Raw genomic sequence first — 27,761 nt, 5'->3', positions numbered from 1 at the left:
GCCTCTGGTTTCATATCCCAGCAGTGGTAACTAGGTAGGGCCTGTTGCTATATATACACCATAGTTCATAGTGAACCTGTTTTGTGCTTGAGGAAGCTTCATGGTGACTTTTACATAGTAAAGGTAAAAATACTGCAAACATACATCCTGCATTAGCCTTTATATATGTTATGGCTGTACTGTTCCAGTGTGGTAAACTGAGCTGAGCAATCACATTTTCTTAATTACCCTCAAGAACTGGAAATCCTTATCACCTCTGTGTTTCTTTCTCCGACTACTGCAGCACTGGTCTTGAAATTGTCACCACAGCTAAAAATCCTCATTCTGTAAATTAAACTGTGATTTAAAAAAAAAAAAAAAAAAATTACAGTGCAGCCTCCTCATAAAACTCCACCAAGTCTTTTGCTGATGTGACTCACTCAATTACTCATGTGGGCAGACATTCAGATAATAAAAGTAGTTAATGGAAAGCTGTGAGAAATACTGCTGGTTCCTGAGGAGGCAGGGGAGGGGGAAGGCTACTGTGGGTATTTTATCCTTAGAGCTGCTGAATTCAGTGAAGCTCCCAGCCATTTTTTTAAGATAAGGATTTCTCCATTCTGCTTTTCTCTTTGTATAAAAACAGCTTGAAAATCAGATTGGCAGTAGAGGAACAAAAGTATACCAGCTGTATGTTTGCTCTTCTGCTCCTCTTCCTACATATTAGAGATGATAGCCAGTCTGTGCCCTGAAATAATCTCTTTATCCTAGCGATGTATATACTTAAACAACACTCAGTACTCTAATGAACTCTGGATTCTTGAATCAAGAAGTACAGCTAGCAAGTGGCTAAATGAGCCCTTTGGTTGGAGGTGTCGCATATACTGACAAGCACCAGATTTTTCTGGAACAAATAATAGGCCCTTGAGATTTGGTGTGCCATAGGTCAGGTAATACAACTAGAAGGCAGATTTCAATGACATTTCAGTGAGTGCCCATTGGAGGAATATGGCATTTTTTGAAGTTGGTGAGGCAGAAAGTTACTGAAGAGTAGCAGGATACCACTTTGATGTGAGAGCCCCCTTACGCAACGAAATTATACGTGTATGATGCGTTCAAAGAGACTTAGAATTAAGCCAAAAACTGGAACTAGTGGAAGTGGACAAACTGATTACAGCTGAGGGCTAGCTGGCATTTGCAAAACAACCAGAACAGTTAACTCTTGGTTGTGTGGCTCTGAGGCTGCAAGATTTTCGAGGGACATGCTACCGCAAGTGGCTACGTGAGCCCCTTCCAACAGCAGCGATGGGTGTGAAAGGGGAGAGGACACAAGGATGCGCTCATTCCTCATGCAAGATGAACTGGGAGGGAGACTATGGCTTGACTTGTAAAATAGAGCTTCTGGCACAGAGAAGCAATGCATGGGTGTTGAGGCCGTGGATCTGAGAAAGTAAGCTGTCAGATTATATTTAGTGAATACATGCTGCAGAAAAACACAGAGAGGGAAGGAGGAGAACTAATGCGTAGCTGGGCCCCATGGGTAGTAAGCACATAGAGCAGGGAATGAGGCTGTTTAGAGAGGATGATTTGCCTTGGTGTTCCTGATTCTAATAAATCTCTGTGTGAGGCCAGGGATCTGCACAGACTTGTATGATTAAACAGCAGAGCTCAGCTTTGTTCATCCTTCAGTAACGGCTCAACCCCAGGCTCCATTAAGTGAAGGGGGACCAACCTGTGGCCTTCCAGCCATTCACCTCTGGCCCCACAGTAGGGATGTCTCCTGCAGCAATCCCATTCCCTAGCTGGGGAAGCAGTAGTCTGATAGCGGCTCTTGAAACCAATGTCACAAGCTGCTGTACACCCCAGCTGCACACCCAGCTCGGCCCCAACCCACCAGAAGCTTGTTAGCTAAGGTTGGCACCTGCAAAATAGGTTAAATACTCTGCCCCATTTGAATTCAGGGGTGTGACCACCTCGCTCCATTGTGTTCCCTGGAAAACCCAGTCCTAAAAAGATAAAGATGAAAAAAAAAAAATCCTTACACCTCTATGAGACAGATCAAACCTTGTGTGCTGACACATGATGGTCATTCGGGTCCTGTCTTATATTCCAGGTTGCAGACGTTGTGACTTGGACTAGTTTGTAGCAGGATGGGTACAGCTCAGGCTCTAACTTTTTCCTGCTAAAAGCTCACTCATATAATTCAGAGGTGTCTGCCTTTGAAATAAGTGAGTCCTTTAAGCTCCCTCTTAGAGGAGACATTGCGGGGAGGCCTGGCTGCCTTCTGCACATAAATACTCTGTCAAACCAGATTCAGGCTGAGGTGGGTGAAGCTGCTGCGGCTGATGGGAAGCCATCAGTCTCCATCTCCTGGTAGGCAGTACTGCATTGTTGAGATTTGTGCTGCTACCATACTGTCAAAAATAGCCGTGGGTGAGAGAAAGGGCTGAAATGCTCCCACGTGTTAGCCAAGCAGGAGGACAGAGCAGTTAGGAGGAGAGAGATGAAAATTATTATAGTGAACAGAAGCTGTGCAAAGAGGAGCAGCCTTCACAGCCTCATCAAAGGGGATTACTTGACCAGATGTGTGACGGAAGGAGGAAAGATGGCTTCACAGATGTGATCTATTATCTTTCCCATGCAAGGGAATTGTGCTAATTCCAGGAACAACACACATTTGTTTGGTGGCTCCTAAGAATATGCAAGGCCATAAAAAACTTTTTAAAGTGGTTTGTGTGGTAAAAGCATGATTATAAACAGGATAGGATTAAAAAAGCTCCAGGGGGCAAGTTCCTGGAATTATGCGAGTACCTAAAAATCTGAACTTTAATTACATACAGGAAGAAACACAGACCTCAGAGAATGGTTCTAACCATTGTAGCTGCAGAGCAAACTTGCAAATGTGAAAAAAGCATAAGTAGGCCAGTAACATCTGCTCCAGTCTGTAGTGAGCTGGAATCAATAGTTGAGAGCGGGTGGATTTTCCCATGTGCTGTAGTGGAGCGTTAACTGCAGTATCTACCTTTCAGGGTCTGTCTCCTCAGCAGCCATATCAGACCTTACCTGGCAGATGTCACAAGGATCAGGATAGGGTGGGAAAGGACTGGCAGTTGGTCCGGGTTGGCGTCTTTGAGAAGGAACACTAGCAGGAAAGAAAAACAAATTAAAGCGGTTCTTTCCTCCTGCTGCTCACAGAGCGCTTTGTTGTTTGAACCCTTGGAGGGAAACTGATGAGCAACTATGCTTTGTGCTGGCTTCTCTTTGAGACCATTTGTTGCCTGTTTTCTTTTAAAGTCTGAAATGTTAGAGAGAGATCATTATTTTTCCTATTTAGCTTGACCTCTTCCTCCCTTGGAGAGTTTCTCCCCTTGTACTGGCTCTGTCCTTCTCACACAGTGCTGTATTGAAATAAAGTTCAAGAGAAAACTTGCATTCCTAGGAAAAAAGCGTGCTATTTAGAATGAGCCATGTCCTAGAACAGACAGTCAGAATCTCAGCAACGTCCTGCCCCTCTCTGGAGGTGTTGTGAGGTATCAGTCCTGCACTGCCTCTGTCTGAGGTGGTTCTGAAATAGCAATGTGAGGGCAAACGCTGCCATGAGATGTAAACTACCCCAGGGGTCACTTCTCCTACCCTTTGTGCAGCAAGCGCTTCACCCAGATGCCGTTTCTCATAAGCAAAGAGGTGGTCTGTGGTTACAATCTTGATTGCCCAGCAAATCGCTGAATGCCCGAGGAAGCAGGAGGAGAATGTGCAGCTTCAGGGTGTGTGGGTTTTTCATTCTGTTTTACAGTGAGAACTGGAGGTTGAGTGTTTAAGACGCCTCAGGATCCTGACACCATTTGTTGCAGCATTGGACGTGTATGAGCTGCATTCTGTGCTGGGAGGCCACCCCTGGCATTCTGGAATAGCCGTGGGAGTTAAATAAGCTGCTGTTCACTTAGGTGCTTTGGATTATGAGACTGGCAAAGACCTGCCATCCACCCAGAGGCAGATCCAGACACTATGTGAAGCAAGCAGAATGTCATGACTTTGTTGAGGGAGTGAAAGTGCATACTTCAGTTACACACTATTTTCTTCAATCCTCTAATCTTCCCTCCCTCTCTTACGCCTCCAGTAAATGTTACCTGCTGGCTAACGAGCATGGGCCTATGTATATGGTCAGTACACATGACTGTATGTTTGGTGTCAGACTCTTTTGTCCTTTATCCATCTGCAAATATACTCAGCTGCATGTGATGCAGCAAGCACAGGGGTTTTCAGGTTTTGTTTCTACTGTTTACAAAATGTGGGGGGAAAAAAATAAGGGAAAAATGTTCAGAAATGGGAACCTCATAAAACTAGAGCAGAGTTATTTACACAAGTGAACCGAAAACCTGCAGCAGGATCTGTCAGAGATCTGACCTGGTCATCTGTCTCAACGGGATGTTTACTCACATACCCTGATGTGGTGATTGTGCTGTTCAGTTTTCCATATAGCAAACAAAACAGAAGAGGCTTTTGATTGCGATTTCTTACCGTGGTGCCAAAAATAGGTGGCTTTTGAGTTACCCTATTATTATCTTTATCTAATTAAGAATTGGTAATTCAAACTGTGGTATGTGGGACATGCACACACAGTGCCCAGCTGCAAGATTGCACATGACCAAAGGAACTGCTTGTCTCTGCAAGTCTTGGTGAGCAGGGGACTCCCTTGGGTGGTTGGCAGAGGTAAAAACCTAACACATGTGAGAGAACTTGGAAGAATCGTGGTCTCCCTGTGCTTTTGGATCTTGACCTCCAATTTGGAGTGTCCAGCTAGGTGCTTGCCTTTCTATTTTCTGGTGTCTGTTTGAACAGCATGTTTAGGTGGAAAATATCTTTGCTTCCCAGTCTTGAAGATATTGATCTAAGGGAAAATCTTGCACAAAAGGATTAAAAAAAAAGTTGGAAAAGTTAAAGTGTATAATACTGTAATTAGGATTGAGGGAGTATAAAAACTTAAAATTAGTTTAGCACATCAGTTGACAGATGGGAAGTCATTTATGTAAATTTAGGGAAGTGGTAGTTGCATTCAGTTGGTCTAATTTAAACACTTTCTAATTATTTTTGGTATGTGTACAGAGGATTATAGGATGGCCATTATTCTGACAGGAGGGCGCTTCATATTTAAATTTAAATCTACAAAAATATTAAAATGCAAACATGGTGTGATAACAAGCACCCAATTATGCAGACAGGTTAGTCCAGCTACTCCGGTGAACAGCAGTGTGTACATATTTCAGGTAATGCTTTTTCTTACACCCTAAAAGTCACCGGCAGGGCCACTGAGAGGTCAAGAGGTGCCTGACCCACAGGTGGGAGCTCCCTGTAAGAAGGTTTGCTGATGCCGAGTGCAGATATGAGAGCAGACAGGCTCTCGCAGGTGTCCTCTGAAAGCAGGCCCTGATGGCACCCAAAAGCCCAGAGATGACACAATTAACAGTTCTCCCTCCCTACAGTCTGCTGCTGCTAATCTAAGTTAAAACTCCTAACAGCATCTTTGGAGAACCTTCCTCTTCACATCTTGACAGCTTTCTCCTTTTGCCGAGAGAAAGATCGTGCAGGTTTACTGGGCAGCTGCCAAGTGACAGCTTGACTTCACACCTGAAAAGCAAATGAATGAAGAGAGAAGGAAAGCCTCAGCCTGCCTCCAGCCTGGCACAAATGCAAAGAGTCCTGGGAGCGTGGGTGTGAGCAACCCCTGCAGCTGCGGCAGTAGCAGATGTGACGTGAGCAAGTCCAAGCTGAAGCTACTGTGGAGGAGGGAGCGTGGGGCCCATTACCAACGTGTGAAGGTTTTATTTGTCAGCTGCAGGCCCTAGGGTGAGGTGGAAGCCTTGCCGTGGCTGATTCTTGGAGGGGCGGGACAAGGCTTGGAGCTCCACACTGTACAGCAGCCCTTTGTGAGTTGGTTTGGTTGGCTTTTCTTCCCAGAGCCTTTGCAGCAAAGGCTCCGATCAGCTCTCTCAAAAGGTACGTTAACAATCAGCAGGGGGGCTGACAACCAGGTTTATTTTTTAACTAGAGCAAAATCAGTATTTTTGGATGTGTAGCTCATGGTTTATAGACTTTGGGGGTAGAGGGCACCATGAGTGAGGCTGCACGACACTCACTTCTGCAGTCCTTGTCGTTCTAGGGCAGGGAGTGCCAGTATCTGTTGCAGAGACCTGCAGGCGGCCTGACACCACACTAACACAGCCCTGTGCTGGAGCGTGGGTGCCGGGTGACAGAGTATGGGTGCTTTTGAGCAGTCCCCCCCTCCTCCCCACATACATCATGGTGGGGGTCTCTAGCAGGGTGTTTCGTGATTCTTAAGCCTTTTTGTGAGATTAAGACTACTGTAGCTGTAAATTATGAATTACCTTTGGCACTTTCAACTGCCTGTAGAAAAATTGAAACACACGATCAAGTGAAGTTGTGAATTTTAGCCCACATTTAAAAATAGGAGAAAAATGTTTTGCACATGAGGTTTTTAAAGCAGTAGAATGAACACTGTGCCTGATTCATCCTTCACATGGGAGAACTAAGCGGAAATGTCTCCAGGCAAACATCCCTCATGGCAGGGATTTTTATTTCATTTTTCTTTTTGGGAAGAAGCTTACATAGACTGACCCAAAGACTAGTTTGTGGGTTGACCCCACCAGGTGTCTGCAATCTGTTGGTATTTCTAGAAGTCACCTGGAGGCCAGGCATATCTAGCTGGATGCCTTTGCAGCAGCTTTCAAAGCATGAGAACAACTGTTCCTATAATACCAGGCTGATGTACAAGGGCAGCAGCACTGGATCTTCACTAGTTAGTGACTACCACGGAAGTGTGTGTAACACAAAGGCTGGGAAAATATCAGGCTGTCGTGTCAGAGTATGCAAGGGATGTCACGTAACCCAGGGCTGCACCACAGAGGCAGCAGAAGCTATGTGGAGCCTCATGGGAACATGAGGTGAGTAACCACAGCTGCAATTCATTTCAAAGAGACAAATGGGCTCTCCTAGAGAAAGCTGGGACACTTGTGCTGAGAGGGCTGATTGATTGCTTTTTTTTTTTTTTTTTTTTTTGGCAGGGGGAAGAGGTGAGAGAGGAGGTGGAGAAAGGCTACTTTTAGGTTCAGGTGAAGGAATTTAGTGGTAAAGCCTTCCACATTCCTCTAAGGGTGTGCATTTTCATCCCAATTGTAGAGATACTGAAGGACTTGCCTGGGACATCAAGTCAGTGTTAAAGCCAGGAACTGACCGAACAGGCCTCCTAACTCATGGCTTCAGCCACGAGGCTCTCCTTCCTTGGTTTCTGCTGACCCTTCATTATACGCTTTTCTCTGTTAAAAGTTGAAAAGCTGACAACTTGGCGGCTGAGAATTTACCCTTCCTGTCGGCCCTGTACAATAGCAGCTTTTCAGACAGAAACCGCACAAAAGAAACATTTTGTTCTTCCTCTGCTGACCAGAAGAGCTGAGCAGCAGCTACATTAAAAGCACGAGGGTCTGCCCCTCGCTCACATTGTCTTCAAAGACAAAGCTCCCAGCGATACCAGTCGATGTGGCGTTAGACCTCTGCGCTGGGAAGAGCGCTGCTAACAAGCTGCCATGGAGTAAATTAATGCAAAATGATGGGGGAAAAAAAAAAAGCCAAGACCTCCTAAAACGAAAACACGTTATTATTTGGTGTTCGCCCTTCGGACTAACGCCGCGGCGGCTGGTGCCAGCTCTGCTGCCGGGGGGCACCCCCGGGGCAACGGCTCGCTGCGACGCTCGCTGCCGCCTCCGCGTCCTCCCCTCCGGGGCAAGACTGCGGGGGGCCGGGCCCCCACCTGCAAACGGCCATTAAAAAACCCCACAAAGTAATGCAGGAATCGCCCGTTCCAGCGGCTTTTCTTAGGAGATGCTCACGGTGAAGGAGGCGGGAGAACCCCAGGGTCCGGCTCGGTGAACCGCCCCGCTCCCGGATACCGCCCGCCGCGCTCCGCCGGACCGGAAGTGGGCGCGCGGCGGGTGTGGGGGCGAGCGCATGCGCAGGAGGTGTTGCCCGGCCGCGCCCCGCCCCCGCCGTGGTGGGGGTCTGGCGCGCGCTCCCTGCCCGCGGCGCGAGGCCGGGCCCGGGCGGCGGGTAGCGCCGTGGGGTGGGGGGCGTGCGGCGCGCGCGCGCGCGGAGGGGGCAAGGCGCGGAGGGGGGGGGTGAGGAGGGCGGACGGACGGACGGACGGACGGACGGGGTGAGAGGATGTGAAGATGGCGGAGCTGCAGATGCTGCTGGAGGAGGAGATCCCCGGGGGGCGCCGGGCCCTGTTCGACAGCTACACGAACCTGGAGCGGGTGGCCGAGTACTGCGAGACCAACTACATCCAGGTGCGGCGGGCGGGGCGGGGCGCGCGCAGAGTAACGGTCGCCGTCGTAGCCTAACGGTCACTGTCCCCGTCTAACGGTCGCCGGCGCCGCGTCTCGCAGAGGCGGCCCCAGTGGCGCGGATTGGGCATGGGGCAGCCCTGGCTGGGCAGAGTCGTGTCTTCCCCCGCCGTTTGCTGTGGGGCTGCCTCCGCTGCCCGGATCCAGGGTCGGCGGGCGCCTTCGGCTCGCCGTGGGGTGGGCGGGTGAGGGGAGCGGGGTCGTGCCACCCCCGTCCCCTTGGCGATGGGGGGTGACAGGCGGGTGGCACCGGCTGCTGCAGCCCGGGGAGGAGGAAAGCTGGTTCACCTCCAGAATGAACTACCCTGGCGTGACGAGGTGTTTAAATATTTAATTGATTTCCAAATTAAATTCCTTCCACTTTATGAGTGTGTTGAATATTTATTTCAGATTTTGTCTCAATTGCTCCTTTTCGTTCTCTTGCTACCTTCTGCTCTCCTTTGCTGACAGTACTGAGATGATGTGATAAACTGAGGAGATATCTGACTCCTGTAAATACAGTATTTGTGCTTGTTAATTTAGAGCACAATGACATACGTTTTAATTGGGATATGCCTGTCGATTTATATTTCCCTTCCCAAGCAGGGCTGCGTTATTTGATAGGGTGGGCAGATACCAAGTGGTAGATGCAGGATGAAAGCATGATGTAGTAGAGATGATACAGAATTAAGGAGAAAGAGATCAAGTGCAAGTTGCTACCGCAGCATGTGATTTTTGTGCTGACCGCTCTGAAGCCAGGTTAGTGTTAGGACTTTGGTTTTTTCCTTTTTCTCTATGAAGAAGAGAAGCAAAATATAGTCAGTTTACTTTCATAGTGATTATAGGGCCAAATGAAAGAGTTCCCCCCCAAAACAAAAAACCAGCCAAAACCCAAAAAACCCCTTGCATTAGTTGTGGGTTATTCCTAAGAAGGGTCTGAGTGTGTAGGAAAGAAAGGAGGGGAGTATGGATTTGTGGTGTCAATATTGAGAGAAGTACAAAGGGTCCTGGTTTTATTTTCGTTTTCAGTCCCCTAAGTGGAGAGTACTTGTATGTTTTCAGAGGACAAGTAGGGATGAGATCTGTGGTAAGATTATTCTGTCAGTGAAAATTGGAGAGAACATTTAACCAGTGACAGAGAATACTTAAAATGTCCCTGTAAAAAAGCTCTGACTGTTTCTTTTGAGTTGTTGAGCTGTTCTTTAGAGAGAAGACTTAGCATATTTTGGATCATTTACAAAACATGTCAATTGCAGTGAAATTACATATTATGTAATATTTTTTCCTATGTTGAATTAGTGTGATTTACATTCCTTAAGAGAAATATATTGAAATATTTTCTTAGTCATAACCTGACATACATGTATTTAAATTTATCCTTTTTTGAAAACTGGGAAACTGATATTTCTGGAATAGGGGAGAGGAGTCTTGCAAAGGAGAACTGGATAAGAAGTAGTGGATGTAGTTTCTTTCTCTGACCTTTTTTGTGTTCGTTGTATAAACCAGAGTTTATTAAGTCTGTATTGAACAGCTCCACTTTTACTGTTTTAATAAAAACTACAGAGGAGGATTCTATGCTGTTTGTACAAATACAGAACAAAAAAAGATGGTTATTGCCCCAGACAGCATACAGTCCGTAAAGGCAGTCTAAGATAATAGGAGATGGATACAGACAGATGGTGAGTGAAGGAAAAGAATGAGGCACTCTTGGTCAGCCTGATGGATTCTGGCCACCACACAGCAATACCCCAACTGTTGGCAATTTATCCAAGCACCGTGACAACAAAGAGCTCTAAGGAGGAGGTGAGAATGAAATAATGAAATTGTATCGTGAGTGTTGGCTGTGAGGTACAGTGTGGGTCACAGCATGAACATGTTTAAATTTTAAACAAGTGGGGAATGGAGGACATCAGCCAGGTGACAGCCAATTCCAAAGGCCAGAGCCTGAGAGACCATAGAGTGGGATTATTGTAGAGAAGAGGTCTGGTGGGAAGGGATTCTGGATTTAGTGATGTGAGTGTCCTAGTAACAAATCTGTCAGTGAACCCACTCCACCTTCACAATGCCAGAGCTACATAAATTCCTGCAAAGGATCAGTATACAAAGCTGATTTTTTTCTTCTCTGCAAGCGTAGGACTAGGTAAATGAATATAACTATTGGTTAGTTGGATATTGGTGATTTTGCTTTTAATAATAATCATTGTTGAGGTTGGAACTAGATGATCTTTAAGGTCCCTTCCAACCCAAACCATTCTATGATTGTTCCAAAGCTGTAATGTCGAATTAAGTCCAAATTATATTAGAAAATGGTAGCCTTGGATTTTGTGGCAAAGATGGGCTTGTGATTGCTCAGAAGCGTGTGGAAGAGTAATCGTCCAGAAAGTCATGTAGTGAAGATAGGATTACAGTAGAATTAGTCTTTAGTGTTTCCTTGTTGACAGAAGGTTTTGTCATGGATATTCTTGAGATCTCCTAGAGGAGGCTCAGAACGTGACTGAGATCTGAACTTGATCTGCAGGATAGTGCTTTGAGGTTTTATTGTCAAGTACAAAAGTTGTTGCAAAAATCAGTGAAGGCATAGGTCAGTTTAATAGAGAATTTGAAGCTCAGTGCTAAGGTGAATGTGTTTTTTCTCTTTACCTCCCTGTTAACAACATCATAGCAGCTTCAAAATAATTGAACATGTAATCTCTTACACGTGTAAATTTCTAATTCATAGTAGTAGAGTTGTGATGATTGCAACTCATTTGACTTCTGCTTATGAAATAAAAAATCCGTTCTTTAAAATTTCATCAGTGTCTGTCCAAATTATGAGTGATACTTAGTGAGCTCCATTACTTTAGCAACAGGGAACGTTACATAAATTATTACCCTTCCCTTGAGTCTTTGGTACAGTAGTATATCAGAGCACATCAGCTTAAAATTTTGTGGAAAATGATAGGAAATACGGCAAATATATAATAAGTGGACCTGTAACAATGAAAGACGAAAGGCTACTGTTTGGGCAAAAAAAGTTTTTTCATTCATTGTTCTTCAGCAATGATTGTTCTTTATAAATTTTCCCACTGAGTAAGTTGGTCTCCCAGCCCTCCAGCCAGTCAGTTACCTAGTAAGGTGATATATTTTTCAAGAGGCACTACTCTGTTAAGTAGGAAAATAAATTGATAGTAAAAAAACTTGAAGTGTAATTTCAACTTGCATACTACAACAATTAGTTTGATAACTTCTTTCATGGGATCATGATTCTACTACTGCTAGTTCAGTTTTAAGCATAAATGCATAAATTTCTTACTTTATTTCTGTAGTAATACAAGCAGATTAACTTCTTACCAAAAAGATCTTATTCTTCTAATAACTTGGAGAAATCATACAGTTATTTCTGTGTCATATTTCTTAAAGAGAAGGGGAAGATACTAATTTTTATTTAGGAGGATGTTTTTGTTGTATCTGACACAGTGTTAATCACAGGTTAAATTTTATACTGTCTGTTCAATGCTGTATGTATTAGTGCTGTGTCTTCTGTTACCAAGTTCCATCTCAGTCTAAACTGCGCAACAGAATAATTCTATAAAATTTGATTATCTGATGTACTTGATATTATAAATATATATGTATTTGTAGTCTGCATTGATTTATCTGTGTCTTTTATAAAAAAGCAGAGAATAGTTTTACTGGACAGTGTGTTCTGTTTACAAAACTTTCATATTTCTGCATTGCTTTTGATCAGGAGTATCCTAAAGAAAATTTCTAGTTATGATGGTGTAAGTAACAAATCCAAGCAATTATGCAATTTGCACATCTTGTTACTGGCGTACCAACATAAATTCCAACACTGTCTTGGCCTGTCCAGTTTCTTTGTGCTTGTCCTGTATAAGTCTATTCTGGAATAATCTTTTATTTGTTTCTCGTGATCATTGCTCTTTTAAAAAAATCAGCTTTTCTCTTTGTGCAGTGCACAGAGCTTTCTAGAGTAACAAAATGCTTGTGTCTGTTTCTGACTCTTTATTGAAAGAGTCAGAAAGTATTACCAGATGGAGGCATTTCAGCCAGTAAGTAAGAGATAAGTGAGATAAGGAGAGGAAGATGGCTTACTGATTACCATCGTGGGCAAAACACATTCAACTTCGGGAGTATTAATTTTATTTATCGTGGAATCATAGAATGGTTTGGGTTGGAAGGGACCTCAAAGATCATCTAGTTCCAACCCCCCTGCTGCAGGCAGGGACACCCTCCACTAGACCACATTGCCCAAAGCCTCATCCAACCTGGTCTTAAACACTTCCAGGGATGGGGCCTCCACAACCTCTCTGGGCAACCTGTTCCAGTGCCTCACCACCTGCACAGTAAAGAATTTCTTTCTAACATCTAATCTAAATCAACCCTCCTTCAGCTTAAACCCATTACCCCTTGTCCTGTCACTACACTCCCTGATAAACAGTCCCTGACCATCTTTCCTGTAGGCCTTACCCCTTCAGGTACTGGTAAGCCGCAATTAGATCTCCCCGGAGCCGCCTTTTCTCCAGGCTGAACAACCCCAACTCTCTCAGCCTGTCCTCATAGGAGAGGTGCCCCATCCCTCCCATCAGCTTTGTGGCCCTCCTCTGGACTTGCTCCAACAGCTCGATGTCTCTCCTGTACTGGGACCCCCAGAGCTGGATGCAGTACTCCAGGTGGGGTCTCACAAGAGCAGAGTAGAGGGGCAGGATCACCTCCCTCGACCTGCTGGTCAGGCATCTTTTGATGCAGCCCAGGACACGGTTGGCTTTCTGGGCTGCAAGCGCACGCTGCCGGCTCATGTTGAGCTTCTCATCAATCAGTACCCCCCAGTCCTTCTCCTCAGGGCTGCTTTCAATCCATTCCTCACCCAGCCTGTAGCTGTGCTTGGGATTGTGCTGACCCACATGCAGGACCTTGCACCTGGCCTTGTTGAACTTCATGCGGTTTGCATGGGCCCACCTCTCAAGCCTGCCAAGGTCCCTCTGGATGGCATAATTGCCAATTAGGAATAAAGTAGGATAGTGAGAAGCAAAACCAAAACTAAAACCACCTTCTTCCCACTCCTCCCTTCTTCCCAGGCCCAACTTCACTCTTTCATTCCCGACTCTTCTACCTCCTTCTCCTGAGTGGTGCAGGAGGGTGGGCAATGGGAGTTGCAGTCAGTTTATAACACTTTGTCTCTGCTGCTCATTCCTCCTCACACTCTTCCCCTGCTCCAGCATGGGGTCCCTCCCATGGGATACAGTCCTTCACAAATTGCTCCAACATGGGTCCTTCCCACGGGCTGCAGTTCTTCAAGAACTGTTTCAGTGTGAGTCCTTCCCAACAGGGTACAGTCCTGCAGGGTCAGACTGCTCCAGCGTGGGTATTCCACGGGCCATAGTTCCTGCCAGAACACCTGCTCCTGCATGGACTCCTCTCCATAGGCTGCAGCTTCTGCCTGGAGCCTCCTCTGGCATGGGCTCCTTTCCACAGGCTGTGTCTTCTCCCAGGGGCCTGCTCCGGTGTGGGCTCTCCACAGGCTGTAGCTTCTTTCAGAGCATATCCACCTGCTGCAGTATAGTCCTCCATGGGCTGCATTGTGGATTTCTGCTCCACCATGGTCCTCCGCCTGCTGCAGGGGGACAGCCTGCCTCATCGTGGTCGTCTCGATGGGCTGCAAGGGAATCTCTGCTCCAGCGCCTGGAACACCTCCTCCCCCTCCTCCTTCTCTGACCTTGGTGTCTGCAGGGTTGTTTCTCTCATGTTTTTTTCACTCCTCTTTCTCACAGCTGCTTCACAGTGTTTTTTACCCTTTCTTAAGTATGTTACCACAGTGGCACCACCAGCATTGCTGACAGGCTCAGCTTTGGCCAGTGGTGGGTCTGTTTTGGAGCTGGCTTGGAACTGTCTCTGTCTGACATGGGGGCAGCTCCTGATCTCTTCTCACAGAGGCCACCCCTGCAGCCACCCCATTACCAAAACCTCTCCATGTAAACCCAATACATATACTTGAGGGGATATTACTTCAGTACACTCCGTTTGCATCAACGTTTACTCATGTTTGTCATAATCACTAAATGCAAACAATTAAGAGGAAGTGAGGGTTAGCAATTAATAAGACTGTATGTGCCCACTGTTCTTTTGATTTCACGAAGTGATGCTTTCTGCAGATTTGAAGTAGCTAGCTATGTGGAAGTGTGAGTATTTTCTCCAGTGTCTCCCCTCTGGTGCTTTCTGAGTTCAGCCTGCAAGTGGTTTCACAATCATCTTTTCTCCATGTTCCCTTAAGGCAGAAGGTGGAATTGGATGGTGGACTCTGGTGCTAATATAATGCAACCAGTAATAATACTAATGATCTTTTTGGGTTCTTTTTCTTTTCCTCCTTCTGTTATACTTGCTATATCACCAAATGCCTAAGCTTTAAGGACCTGGTAATTTAAAGGAAGGTTGGCAGATACTATTGTTTGAAGGAGAGAGTTAGATAGCCTCCCTTGCATCATCAGGATATATAAAAAGAAAAATATTCTGAAGTGACACCAAATGTTTTCAATATTTATGACAAAATTAGAAAAAAAGTACTTAAAGGATGTTGTTTATGTGTCTTTGATTCTAATTTTCTGAAATAAAATTCCATGTTAGTAGTTCAGTCACAATATAAGCCCATCAGAGTTGTAACTATATTAAATGGTTGCACAAAGTGTTATTGCATGTCTCTCTATACTTAAGGTTTACAGTGTTGTTAGTTTGGTAAGTTTAGTGAGGATAATCTAGGATTAGGACCATCTTGCCTGTTTCCTTTTAAGTGAGTCAATGTAGCTGGCAAAGTTGGTGGAGTATTTATCGCTCAACCAATCTACTTTTCCCTTGCATTAACTGCAGCGCTTTGCCAGGAAGGATAATTTAATGCGTTTAACAGTGTCAGAAGTTCAACCTGGAGTTCAGGAAGAGCAGGATTGATTGTCTATTGAGTGGCTGTGGAAATAGCAGGAGCCATTTTATTAGTGGTAATGGGAGTTGCTGGTGGTAATATTGTACATATAGGTATGAAAATAGTATTTGTAAATATGCAAGTTGCTAATATAAAGTAAGTGTTGTAACCCTAAATGTTCATTACAAGTGGCATTCTAGTCATTGCCTTCTATAGTTTATTTTCAGATTGTGGTTATTGAATAATATTGATCAAGAATTATAATTCAGAGTAGCAAGCTTCTGCATCCTACATTTAATAAGCTCTCTAAAATTTATTGTCTGTTGCTCATGTTTTAGTTGCGTTTGCAGTCATTAATCTTTGTGGCTTAGTGCTGTAGGTTTTAAGGCAGGAAGTGGTGCACCACAGTGGTGCACCGTGTGAGACAAAAGCTTCTCCAGTCAGTGCTTTAAGCAAGTGAAATCTCACTGTTATGTTCAGCAGAACATTTTATTGGAGAAGAAAACATTAAGTACCATGTTTTGCAGTGAATTTTCGGTAGAGTCTATGTCCAGAATCTGCTCGCCCAGTTTTCTTGGATTTGTTTTCAAATACTATGCTTTCACACTTACTCATGCACCTGAAATTAACCTCTTGCTTAATAATGTAAATTTTGCAAATTTTGTTGCAAATTTGCCTTTGCTTTACCTGGAACTTTAGTCATTGGGCTACTCATACTTTATGAAGCAAAACTGCATGGCAGTAGATGAAGCATGTAATCACAGCACACTGAATTTAGGTGCATTTCCTCTTTTCAAAGTTCTCACAGGTTAGGTTGGCAATTCTTTCTCAGCGTGAATGAACTAATATGTTCTTGCAGATGAGTTGTGCCTATTTCAGTGAGAAATCTTAATTTTCCAGTTCCCAGGTACAATGAACAAGTTGCGCTGTCAAATTTATAGTGATATGCTCTGAACTATGGACTCTATATATGCTATTTACTTTTCCCGTAGCTTATTTCCCAGTAGATGCCATTGTAATATCTATTCTTAATTGTCTTTCAGTTTGAAATATAAGTGCTTTTTTATTATTATTGGCTTAGCATTACTGTAATGAAGTTGTTTTACGCTTAGGGCATTACAAGGAGAGGAACAAATGATATTTGGTTCGGGGTTTTGGTTGCCTGTATGTGTTGGTTATACACATAGCCAAAGCTAGTTTTGTGCTGAACTCATAAATCTGGTATTTTTTCTTAAAGTTTAAAAACTCTTCTAGGTAAATGCAAATGTTTTTATTAGAGTATTTGGCTGGTTTTTGTAGATTTGAAAACTTGCATTTAAAATTGCTAAGTGCATAAGTTCTTCCTGTTACCCATCTAGAAACTATTGGGATATAAAGTGGCTAGAAATTAAAGCAGTGCCTGTCAAAAGCTGCAAATATTAGGCTTTGTTGCTGGTTAGGGGCAAGATTGCTGAGCTGATCTAACATATTTCTGCTTCTAGTTCTACCTATATCCTTGTCCTGAGTCTGGTCCTTATCTGATCATTTGTGAGCCACTTCAGTTAGCTAAACCAAAAGAACACTAAGTAGGATAAGAAAAGCATTGTTGCCTTTGCTTAAGTGATAGTGGGAGTGTGAAGCAAGGGCGGAGGGGGTAATGAAATAGGGAATGAGTGGGACCATCTCTGCTGAGGGCAGTGAGCTGTTAGATTGACTATTGTAAGCTAGGAGAGAAGTTCTTCAAAATATCAGGCATCAAACTTGATTATTTCAAGCTTTTGTGCAGCAGTAGTGCTGCTCTTTAGGCCTGAAGGTTAGTAGTGAAAATGTCAGGTGTTGTTTCTGCCCCCCCCCCCCCCCCCAGTGAAAACTGTGACAGGTAGGGGCTAACACTTGTTAAACATGAGAGTCATTACAGATAACTTTTAAGTATGTGACTTTTGAAAGCAGAATTAGTGCTTGTCTTTCTGTATAATCTGTTTCATAGAACAATGAAAGTCTGTTCTCTCTACTGCTCTTAGCAGACAGGGATATATAAACATAGGTGAAATAGTATTTTTGAGTCTGATATCTTTTCAAAGAGAAAACTTTATTCTGTTTAACAGACAAAATATACAAAGCCATTTATTACTGACTAGTCTAGTATGAATTCAAAGCATACTAATTTGTCTTGATTTACTTTAGAAATAATCATTAAATAGTACATGTTTACTGAATATACGGTGCAATCTCAAAACGATTTCAAAGAATGCCCTTTTAAACTCTAAGTTTGAGAGGTGTTGGATATTGCAAAGTTTGTAATTAACTCTCATTTTTTAACTAGGTGGTAAGTTTGTAAGTTGGCTTGAGAAGTGGAGATTTATAGCTTTATATGTGAGGCTGAATGTTTGCTTTAGAGTGTAAAAGTTTGTTGTCTACCTACTTTTTATTGGGTAAAAAACCCACAAGTCTACTGCAGCTTGCGAGGAATATAAATATGTTAAATATCCCAAATTAAATGGCTATCTTGAATCAGTTAACATACATTTATCTGTCTGGAGAGCGTGCGTGGGCAGACAAGCACAAAGTATTTAACCAAAAGGAGAAAAAAAATTCTTATAGAGTACTAAAGGTATCATGCTATTATGGAAAGTTTACAGTAATTGTCACTATTTATAAATATATCTAGAAGGAGAAATAGTAAAAACAAAAGCCAACCACTTACCCCCACATGGCTAACAGCAGAACAGGAGGCTGAGGTGGATGACAGACAACAGAGAGATTGAAAAATGCCCATATGAGCATAATCTTGAAAAGGGGCTGTTATTTTTGACAGAGAAATAATAAATTATAAGAATATGCAAATAAAGTTGTGAAGAGTATGAACTATGTATACTGGTTTTCTACTTTTCTTGGGTAAAGTACATGGATACTAAATTTGATTTGATAGGTAATGCTTTTTAACATAATCTGTGGGATTATTGCTGTGAGTTATGACTCAGGATTTAATGGTATTCTAAAAAAGGCTAAACATTTTAAATAAATAATAACAATATAAGCAATTTTATCTTTTTCTTTCCTAAGTTTTTGCCTTGCATTTCTTCTGAATTTTGTCCATGATGGAGTTTTATGCCTATTATATGAAATGTTTTGTATTGTCCACTGTAATCTATTTCACTGGATTATTGGGGATATTGCTTCTATTTAATATCATAGTTTCTGTATCCTGAATACTGTATATCCTGTATCCTTTGAAACGTTTACTGCACAAATTGATGTTGGTTTAGCTTTCCAAAGAAAGGGAATTATCTTCAAAGATTTAGGCCTGTTTGTCTTCATGGGTGTCATTTTCCTAAGGGCATGGAGCAACTCTGAGAAGGAACAGAATGATTGAGGATGTAGAAGCTCTGAGGAGCAAACTCTGGATGAGAAAGTAGTGTGTAGTCAGCCTAAACTAGTGACGATGTTGGTTTTGCAGCCTTTTTTGTCAAGTTCGCAGTGCATTGTTGTAAGAGCAGTCCTTTCCTAAAAGAAAGAAGAAATTCTTTCTGACTATATGTGCATCTGTATAAATCAATCAGTTTGGATAACAGAAGGTAAAAAGTTGTCTCTAGACTCTGGATCTCTGTTATAGCTGTCTGGTGGTAATAATAATTTAAATCATCTTCAAATTGAGGACACTTCTATAACCACTTGATGGGATGAGTTAATAGAACTATTGTAAATCATTACTGTGTTGTGATCTGCTTAAAACTTAAATTTTACAATTTTTTTTAAAATACATATGCAGTCTTTACATTTACTTTAGTCATTAATTTGATATATAATACTAATACAATAAGACAAATCCAGTTTTGATGACTGGGGCAAGATGGGAGGATAAAAATCTAATTTTTGTTTTTCGCTTCTGTATGCATAAGTCTATAATAATATATACCAAATGCAGAGATCCTTGAAAACAAAATTTTTCACTGTAATGAGCCTGTTGTTAACATCTGTAGCGTATTAAGACCCCTCATTTAAATAAGGTTTATAAATTGTATCTATTATGCAAGACTGGCTCTTCTGAATTGTCTCACTTGATCAACAGGTGGATAATTAATGCTGTGGTATAAATTATTTAACCACTTATATGTACGTATAAAAAATAAATTTTTCATGAAATTAACAAGTGGGGAATACCATGCCAGTAATCAACTTGTCCTCTGGAAAGGCTGTGCTTTAAAGTACTATAAAGAGAAGGGGATTTTGCTTTTGCTTATTTTCTTATAATGAACAAAAGTTAGTATTTTCCTTATATTTCACTTTCCATGAAATTTTCTTACCTTTTCTTTAGTTATATCTTGTGTTAAGGATCCAAAGAAGAATGAGAGATTCCTTTGCCCCTGCTGAGGGTTCAAAGTATTGTATATTACTAAATTTAGCTTCTTTTATAAGCAGCATGCTCAACTTTTTAATATTCAGTGTATAATCTCAATAGGATTTTCTGTGTAACATCTTAAAAATGAAAAACATACTTAAGGAAATTATTTCTTTTTAGTTTTAAATTATTATACAAAAAAAACCCCAACAAAACAACCCCAAACCAAACTCTAAAACTAAACAGCATTTTCTTCCATTTTCTGCGCCACCCTTAAGGCTGCATAACAATACTGGCAGCAGTAGGAGTTTCTGGGGACCTGTGTTTTTCCATAAGCAGTGTGATGTGTTTTATCATTTGAGGAAGACAGGTGTTCTGGAGATAAAGCACCGATTTTAGATCTGAAGTTTAGTTTGGGGATCTACTGCAGAGTTACTATATGGGTAAGACTTCAATTCCCCTTTTTTTTCTTTTTTTTGAAGGAGAGAAATGATAGTCTTCCTGTGGTAGTTTTTGAACTGATTTGATCTTAGTTTTCGAGCGTCTTGTCATTTCCTCATGGTAAATACTATATTCAATGAAACTCCCAGGGCAGCTTCAAAAGGCCAAAATTCTGAAAATTATATTTTTTGTTTATGTTCTGCTTTTTGGCTAAACAAATAGATGCCATTCTTTTCATTACATGCCTCTGCACAAACCAAATCACAGCTTGAGCAGTCAGCAACTTTACATAATTCTTTTGGTTTTAAGTAACACAGTTCTTATGTGATGCTTTTCATCTCTGAATCTCATACTTTACAAATCAGAGTAGGTACTACTTTTGTTTACAAACAGAGTGGAAAGAGCTTTTTTGAAGGACATTTTGGTTTGGATTTCATATGCACTTAAAGCTGTGTTTGAACACAGTACTTCAAGAATTGTTTGCATATATTTCTTCTGCTGAATATAGGGGGGAAAAGGGGGTATTTCCTGTGTTTTTGGGACAAGCTATTGAGTAAGATGACTGGAAGATGGTGTTACAAAAAAAAAATTGCTTGTGTCTAGGAAGGTGGAGGATTAGAGATTATGCCGTTGGTGGGCCATTCTGCAAAATGGAGAGAATTGCTTGTCTAAAAAGCAGCTTGAAAATTCCTGCTTTCTCTGTGCCTCTCTGTCTCAAAGCCTCTCTATCATTCATATTGTAAAACTTTTCTTTCCTTTCCAAGATAGTTTTATTTATTGCCATAGCCAGATAGGTAGAGAGGTGATACTATATAAACATGTCCTGTCAAATGAAAAAGTTGTTTGTGCAGCACTTTTATTCATCAGGGTATAGAGAAAAGACCTTTTTTGATGGTAGTAGAACTTGCTGAATATACGGTTGTAACAATCTGTTAGGACAACTTGAAAAAAAATGAAATCACATCAAAAAAATGAAAGAATGTGAGGCAAGAGAATCTTTTGTGACATAGAAAAGGCAGTCATTTGAAATGTTCTTATTTTGTTGCATCTCTCTAATGTTTCTGTTCTTGTGACAATGAAGAGCTCAGATTGTCATTACAAGAATGTTGTTGAAATTGGGTGAATAAGTGAAATTTGAGGCTCTCGTTCAGTGTCATAATTATAGTAAATGTAAACACAAAGGTGGAGATTCTTCATATCCTGTAATGCAGCACAGAACTGCTTCGAGAGGAATCTTGTGTTCTTTCACAAATCGGCAGTGTCACTTCCTATTTTTATCCTATAATCTTTCATTTCTGTAACTTCAATGTAACACTGTCATGCTATCTAAGCATAATGACATGAGTAGTCACTACATTACAATATAGTGCTTATAGGTATGTTTGTAAGTTGTAGGAATGCTGTTGGCACAGTTTGAGTAGGCTGGCTTCAAGATTGCACATAATGCTTGCATCCTTAGTGATGTATTTTATGGCTGAGAGCTCTTGCCATTGCGAGAGTTACCAGAATGCGTAAAACTATCTGGTATTGCTGCTGTACTTGGATATGATGAAATTAGGCCTATATGGAGAACTGCATAATAATTCTTAACTGCGAGGTTAAAGTTACTCTTTTACTGAAATATTCATGACCTAATTTAGATTGTATAGCAGGAAGGAATTGTTTCCCTATTTGAGACAACTGTAGTCTGTATATGACTTTTCTTTGAAAAATGTGTGTAAAAATTGACTTTTAAGACTATTGCATCTGAAAGAGTTCATTAGTAGGAATTTTGTTAGGTGAGGATAATAATGAATTGATTTACTTCATGAAAGTTCTGAATTTAAGTTTTATTGCACTACTCTGGATGTGGCTGTTGTAGGGGAAAAATAGCAGTACATTTTTAGCTTCTGCCAAGATATCTGTGACAGATGGTGTCTCGTCTGTCCAATATGAATTCTTCCCACTCTATAAATATTGATTGGAGAAAAAAAAATGGTGTTCCATAGCTTTAAAAAAAATGTGTCTTGGTTGATATAGGAGTGACTAAGGGATATTTATACTCATCTTGGGCAGAACAGCACTAGTGTGTGCAGAAATCAGTATCTGAACAAATCTAAAAGGATCTGGTAGAAATCCAGCTCTCGTTAGACAGAGAAAAGAAAAAATGTGTACATGTTTTGTGGAAATAATGTTAAAATAGTCCCTGCAAGTGCTTTTGTGGTAAAAAAAAAGAGTTCTTTAGTGGAAGCTGAGGTCTGGAACATAGAATCATAGAGCGGTTTGGGTTGGAAGGGACCTCAAACATCATCTAGTTCCAACCCCCCTGCCATTGGCAGGGACACCCTCCACTAGACCAGGTTGCCCAAAGCCTTATCCAACCTGGCCTTAAACACTTCCAGGGATGGGGCATCCACAACTTCTCTGGGCAACCTATTCCAATGCCTCACCACCCTCACAGTAAATAATGTCTTCCTAATATCTGATCTAAATCTACCTTCCTTCAGCTCAAGGCCATTACCCCTTGTCCTGTCACTCCATGGCCTTGTAAACAGTCCCTCTCCAGCTTTCCTGTAGGCCCCTTTAGGTACTGGAAGGCTGCAGTAAGGTCTCCCCAGAGCCTTCTCTTCTCCAAGCTGAACAACCCCAACTCTCTCAGCCTGTCTTTGTAGGAGAGGTGCTCCAGCCCTCTGATCATCTTTGTGGCCCTCCTCTGGACTTGCTCCAACAGGTCCATGTCTTTCTTGTGCTGGGGACCGCAGTGCTGGACACAGTACTCCAGGTGGGGTTTCACGAGAGTGGAGCAGAGGGGGCAAATCACATGTATGATTAATACATGTGCAAAGATGGCACCTGCTAATTTTTGGGCATTGCAGGTACTCTGTTCTACTTTCAGAGGCCTTGTCTGAGTCATTCATTTGTCCTTTTCTGAAACACCCTTTCAGCTTTTGTGATAACCAACTTTTTCAGGACAGACTTGGAAGAACTTCTTGTGCCTTTGTATGTGCTGCTTATCTTTCATTTTCTAATTGCTGTCAAGTTTAGAGCTCTGTCTTGTGTTGGATCCCAAATAACTTGATTGTCTGATTCTTTGCAAGGTAGAATCATAGAATATCCTGAGTTGGAAGAGACCCAGTAAGGATCATCGAGTCCAACTCCTGGCTCCACACAGGACCAGCCGAATCGGAGCATATGACTGAGAGCATTATCCAGACGCTTCTTGAACTCAGTCAAGCTTGGTGCTCTGACCACTTCCCTGGGGAGCCTGTTCCAGTGCCCGACCACCCTCTCAGTGAAGAACCTTTTCCTGATGTCCAACCTAAACCTCCCCTGTCGTAGCTTCATTCCATTCCCTCGGGTCCTATCACTGGTCAGCAGAGGGAGGAGATCAGCGCCTGCTCCTTAGCTCCTGCCTCGTGAGGAAGCTGTAGGCCGCGATGAGGTCTCCCCTCAGTCTCCTCTTCTCCGGCTGAACAAACCAAGGGACTTCAGACTCTCCTTGTACATCTTCCCCTCTAGACCCTTCACCATCTTTGTTGCCCTCCTTTGGACACTCTCCAATAGTTTTATGTCCTTTTTGTACTGTGGCACCCAAAACTGCACACAGCACTCGAGGTGAGGCCGCACCAGCGCGGTGTAGAGTGGGACAATCACTTCCCTAGACCGGCTAGCAATGCTGTGCTTGACACACCCCAGGATACAGTTGGCCTTCCTGGCAGCCTGGGCACGCTGTTGACTCATGTTCAACTTGCTGTTGACCAAGACCCCCAAGTCCCTTTCAGCATGGCTGGTCTCCAGCATCCCATCACCCAGTCTGTATGTATAGCCAGGGTTGCCCCTTCCCAGGTGCAGAATCTGCCACTTGCCCTTGTTAAACCTCATGCGGTTGGTGATTGCCCAGTTCTCCAATCTGTCCAGATCTCTCTGCAAGGCCTCTCCACCCTCAACGAAATCAACAGGTGATAGAACCATGTCCTTGGCTGCTGCCTCTGCAAGGTCCTGCACAGAGATTTGCTTCTGCATGTTGACTGGGGTGTTGCTGAAGTTGTGTTTTTCAAAGAGTCTTAGCATGTAATTTTGTGTGGTGTTCATATGAGTTATAGTTAAGTGCTATCTTCAACTGACATTTAAATATTAGAATAAAGGAACTTAAACTTTTTAGAAATAGAAACTCTTGTTTGGTGTTGCTGTCATTGTCATGGGGTTAGTCATGTTCATTTATGTTTATTAACCTCCTATGCTCTAGATTCAAAGAAGGTATTTGGTACATAATCTACTTTCTTTGGGTGAATGAGTAAAAACAACCATGTAGAATTCATAGAAACTTCTGCTGAGGTGTCCAGTTCTGTTATTTTGGTAATAATGCTTTCTTTTAAGACAGCAGTTGTAAACATTCACTGTATGAAATCCTTGATACTGTTCTGAAGGAATTTTCAGAAAAATGCAGTCTCTTCAAGCTCATCCTGACTTGATGTTCTGAACCATGATCCTTTGTAGCTAGGCAAGAACCACCTTACTGCTGGTAGATTATGTGTTTTGAGTTCTGGCTTTTCTTTAGCAGACAGAGAACTCTCCATATTGTCAGAGAGACATTCTGAAATGGCTCTGTGACCTATAATGCAATCATAGTGTTTTCCAGACTGGAGAATGTAAGAATTATTATACATGGAGAAAAACTTTGCCCAAGTCGGATTTGTTTATCAAGCATATTAGTTTTTATACCTCAGTGTGATACTTGTTAATTCTTTTAAGAATTGGCTAATTTGCAGAAAGAAACAGTCTTTAAATTGTGCAGAGATGACTGCATTACAGTTGCAGTGTAGTTAACATGGGAGATTAAATGCATATCCTTTTATACATGTAAAATATCCTTATACAGCTTTAAAAAACTGAGTTGCCACTGGCATAGAATAGTCTCTTTCTGGGCAAGAAGCACTGCAATTAGTGTGAAAGTAGGTCATGCTTAGGAAAATGTGTGTGTAAAATACAGATCGCACTGGAAATAATTACAGAAAACTTGATGCTGTGGTGTTAAGTTATATGCTGCAGGTTGAATATAGCAACTTTACTGCTTGCTCTTGAGCTACATAGCAATTGACAGAAGATTTACTTCTAATTTTGAAGAAAATAGACCAAAACTGCTGGTTAAACTGGGAAGAGGAAAATAACTACTAATTACAGTGCCTGCAGAAAAAAGGGTTTTTTTCTGCTTATTTTCTGAGATTCTTAATTGTAACAGCATAGCAAAGTTTGAGTCTAGTTGAAATGAAAAGCCTTCTGCAACCTTCTGGTTTTTGTGTTGACAACTCTATTATAAATATGAACAAAACTGATAAACTTCTGAAAAGTCCTTATTTCTAGCAGTCTACCCTTGGGAATTAGGCTGGGACTTCTCTCTTGAGGACATGACTTCTTTATTTATAAAATGTTTGCTAGTTACTCAAGGAGTGCAGAACAGATCTAGAGTTTCTCTAACAGTCTCTGCATAAGAGGCTAGAATCCCATTCTCACTTTGCCAATATTGTGTTTTGTCCAGTGCTATGGTAACGGGAGCAAAAGGTTGTAAAAACATTCTTTGCCAGAAAAGTGAGCAGATACAGCTCTCAGGGCACATAAGGAACGAATCTATTGAATAAGAAAGCACTGTTTTTTCTTAGCTGTTTTCAGAATGAACTTTTACTAACTTACTTTCACTTCTTTTTGTTGAATGCGATAGTTTGTTTAGTTAGACTTCATCCTTGGTTCCTTGGTTATGGCTGGGTACCATTGAGTGTTATGACCACCTTCAGCAGATGGGTGGTACAACAGAGGTCAGCTTTCAGCAGGCTGAACATGGACATCAAGAACAAATCAACCTGTCATCTGCTTTGTTCTGCTCTCTTTCTGGCAAGCCCTTCCTAAGCGGGCAAGGAAAAAGGCCTGTGAGCTGCATGGGCTGTAGTGATTTTTCAGAGTCAGGCAAGAGTCTATTTGTGCCTGGTCATGTAATGGGGTGTGAATGTGCATTTTGGGTGATAAGACTCTGGCATTTGTGATGATGTAGTGTTGGAGGAGCTGGAAACTTTGGCCTTTAGGTAGTTCCACAACAGGCAAGGAAGGCTGTCTTGTTGTTTGTCTAGAAATGAAAAAAAACCCAAAAACCAAAAAGTGGGAGAGATTGGGGAACCTTTCACGGACAAATGCAGGAAGCTTCTGATTTTTTTTGTTCTGTGCTTTAGAGCTGATCAGCTGCCACTGCAGCTCTCCCAAGCTCTGCTAATTTGAGCATAAATCTCTAGATTTTGGAGTTCAAGTATGCTGCCAAAGGTTCTGTTGCCTCCTAGAGGAGTATTGTATGTTGCAACTGTTGTGTGAAGGTTTCTTATTTTGATCTCTACTTTTTTATACGAAATAAAAGAAGGGGTTTTTTTTTTGTCAGATTGTGGGCATGTATCTGAAGACAATTTGTTCCTTTCAGTATGTCCGAATTGGCAGCAGCTTTAAAAGTGCCAAGTAAGAATAATTTCAAATTCAGAGTTAACTGATCACTGTGAAGGGATGTGTATAATCCAAGTGTGGTTATTTCCTAGAAATGGAAGAGTGATTATGGAAATTCCTGCCCCCGGTTAGTTTAAGCCCTTTCCTCTATCTACTATCTTTGAAATAGCATACTCGTGTTACCTGGTATCTATGTGACTTTATTTCTCTTAAAGCTTTTTTTTAGTCATAGCTGTCAAAGATAGCTAAGTTAAAATAACTTCTAGAATGATAAAGTTTTGGGGCATGCTCATGTGAGGAAGCAGGGACAGTGAATGGCAATTGAAAGACTTGTGTTAGTTGGCTTGACAATGTTGGAAGAGTTCTGAGGATCACAGGATTGTATTTGTTGTGGACAGACAGCAAAGGCTTTCCAGCAGCTTGTGTTCCTTGGGCTAACTTACCCCTTTTTAGCGTGCCTAGTGAAATGAGACTCTGCACCACAGCTCAATGGCAGCCTGATGTGGCAGTGGTAACTGATGTGGGTGTCATCCTCACATTTGCCTGCCTCCCTTTTAGGAGCTATTGGCTGAATAGGGTGTATATCTTCCCCTTATACACTGCAGTTACGCTCTGGCAATTACAAGCTGTCCTGCCATCTGACTAATTACATTAGTACATTAGGCTATAAACTGTGATGGTGGATGACGTGGCTGCGCGTCCTACTTAGCTATGAGATTGTAATGTCTGGCAGTGGACACTTGGAAGCAGAACCTGCTTCTACTGCCACAGATAACTCTGTCTGTGATTCTAAATTAAAACCATTATTTGGCCTCAGTCATTGCTATGTAATGAATTGAATTGAGAATTTAGTGGAACAAAGAAACTGGCGAAGTTGGGAAATAACTCAGATGTTACATAAACCCCTGTGACTGGATAGTCTTTTGGGAAGCTGAAATAGACATCCTTTCTTAGAAATGGTAGATTTTGTCAGATTTCTTGAGAGAGATAAATTGTGTTCATCTCATATTGCTAAGGAGAAAACAATCGGTGCAAATAACATTTTTTTGTACAGCAGAATGTAATTACTAGATGATTGTAATTTGTTCTAACTTCTCAAGGCCACTTTGCATCTGAAAAGTAACTTGCAAATGCTATGACTGGTTTTATTTTTATCAAGTAGCTGTAAAATCAAATTTGAGTTGAATTGAATTAATCAATGATTTTTACTTGTACGCTCAGTGAAAATTCTGCACACTAAAGCATTGGTGAATGAAGAATTGTAGAA

The 27,761-nt window shown here is 42.0% G+C and overlaps 1 protein-coding gene across 10 annotated transcripts in view; it reads left to right on the top strand.

The window, feature by feature from the left end:
* The first annotated feature begins 8,019 nt into the window (after nt 1–8,019).
* ABI2 (abl interactor 2) overlaps nt 8,020–27,761 on the top strand; it is a 73,410-nt gene continuing 53,668 nt past the window's right edge. For all 10 annotated transcript variants that reach the window (XM_075756456.1, XM_075756461.1, XM_075756460.1 and 7 more), the window contains exon 1: nt 8,020–8,336. In XM_075756456.1, coding sequence (XP_075612571.1) covers nt 8,220–8,336 — 117 coding nt within the window. In that variant the 5' untranslated portion in view covers nt 8,020–8,219. The remainder of the gene's footprint in view (nt 8,337–27,761) is intronic.

Source organism: Balearica regulorum, chromosome 6 (genome assembly GCF_011004875.1).
Source record: "Balearica regulorum gibbericeps isolate bBalReg1 chromosome 6, bBalReg1.pri, whole genome shotgun sequence".
Classification (NCBI taxonomy): domain Eukaryota; kingdom Metazoa; phylum Chordata; class Aves; order Gruiformes; family Gruidae; genus Balearica; species Balearica regulorum.
Note: the sequence above shows the minus strand (reverse complement) of the source record. Positions and strands in the feature narration are given on the sequence as shown.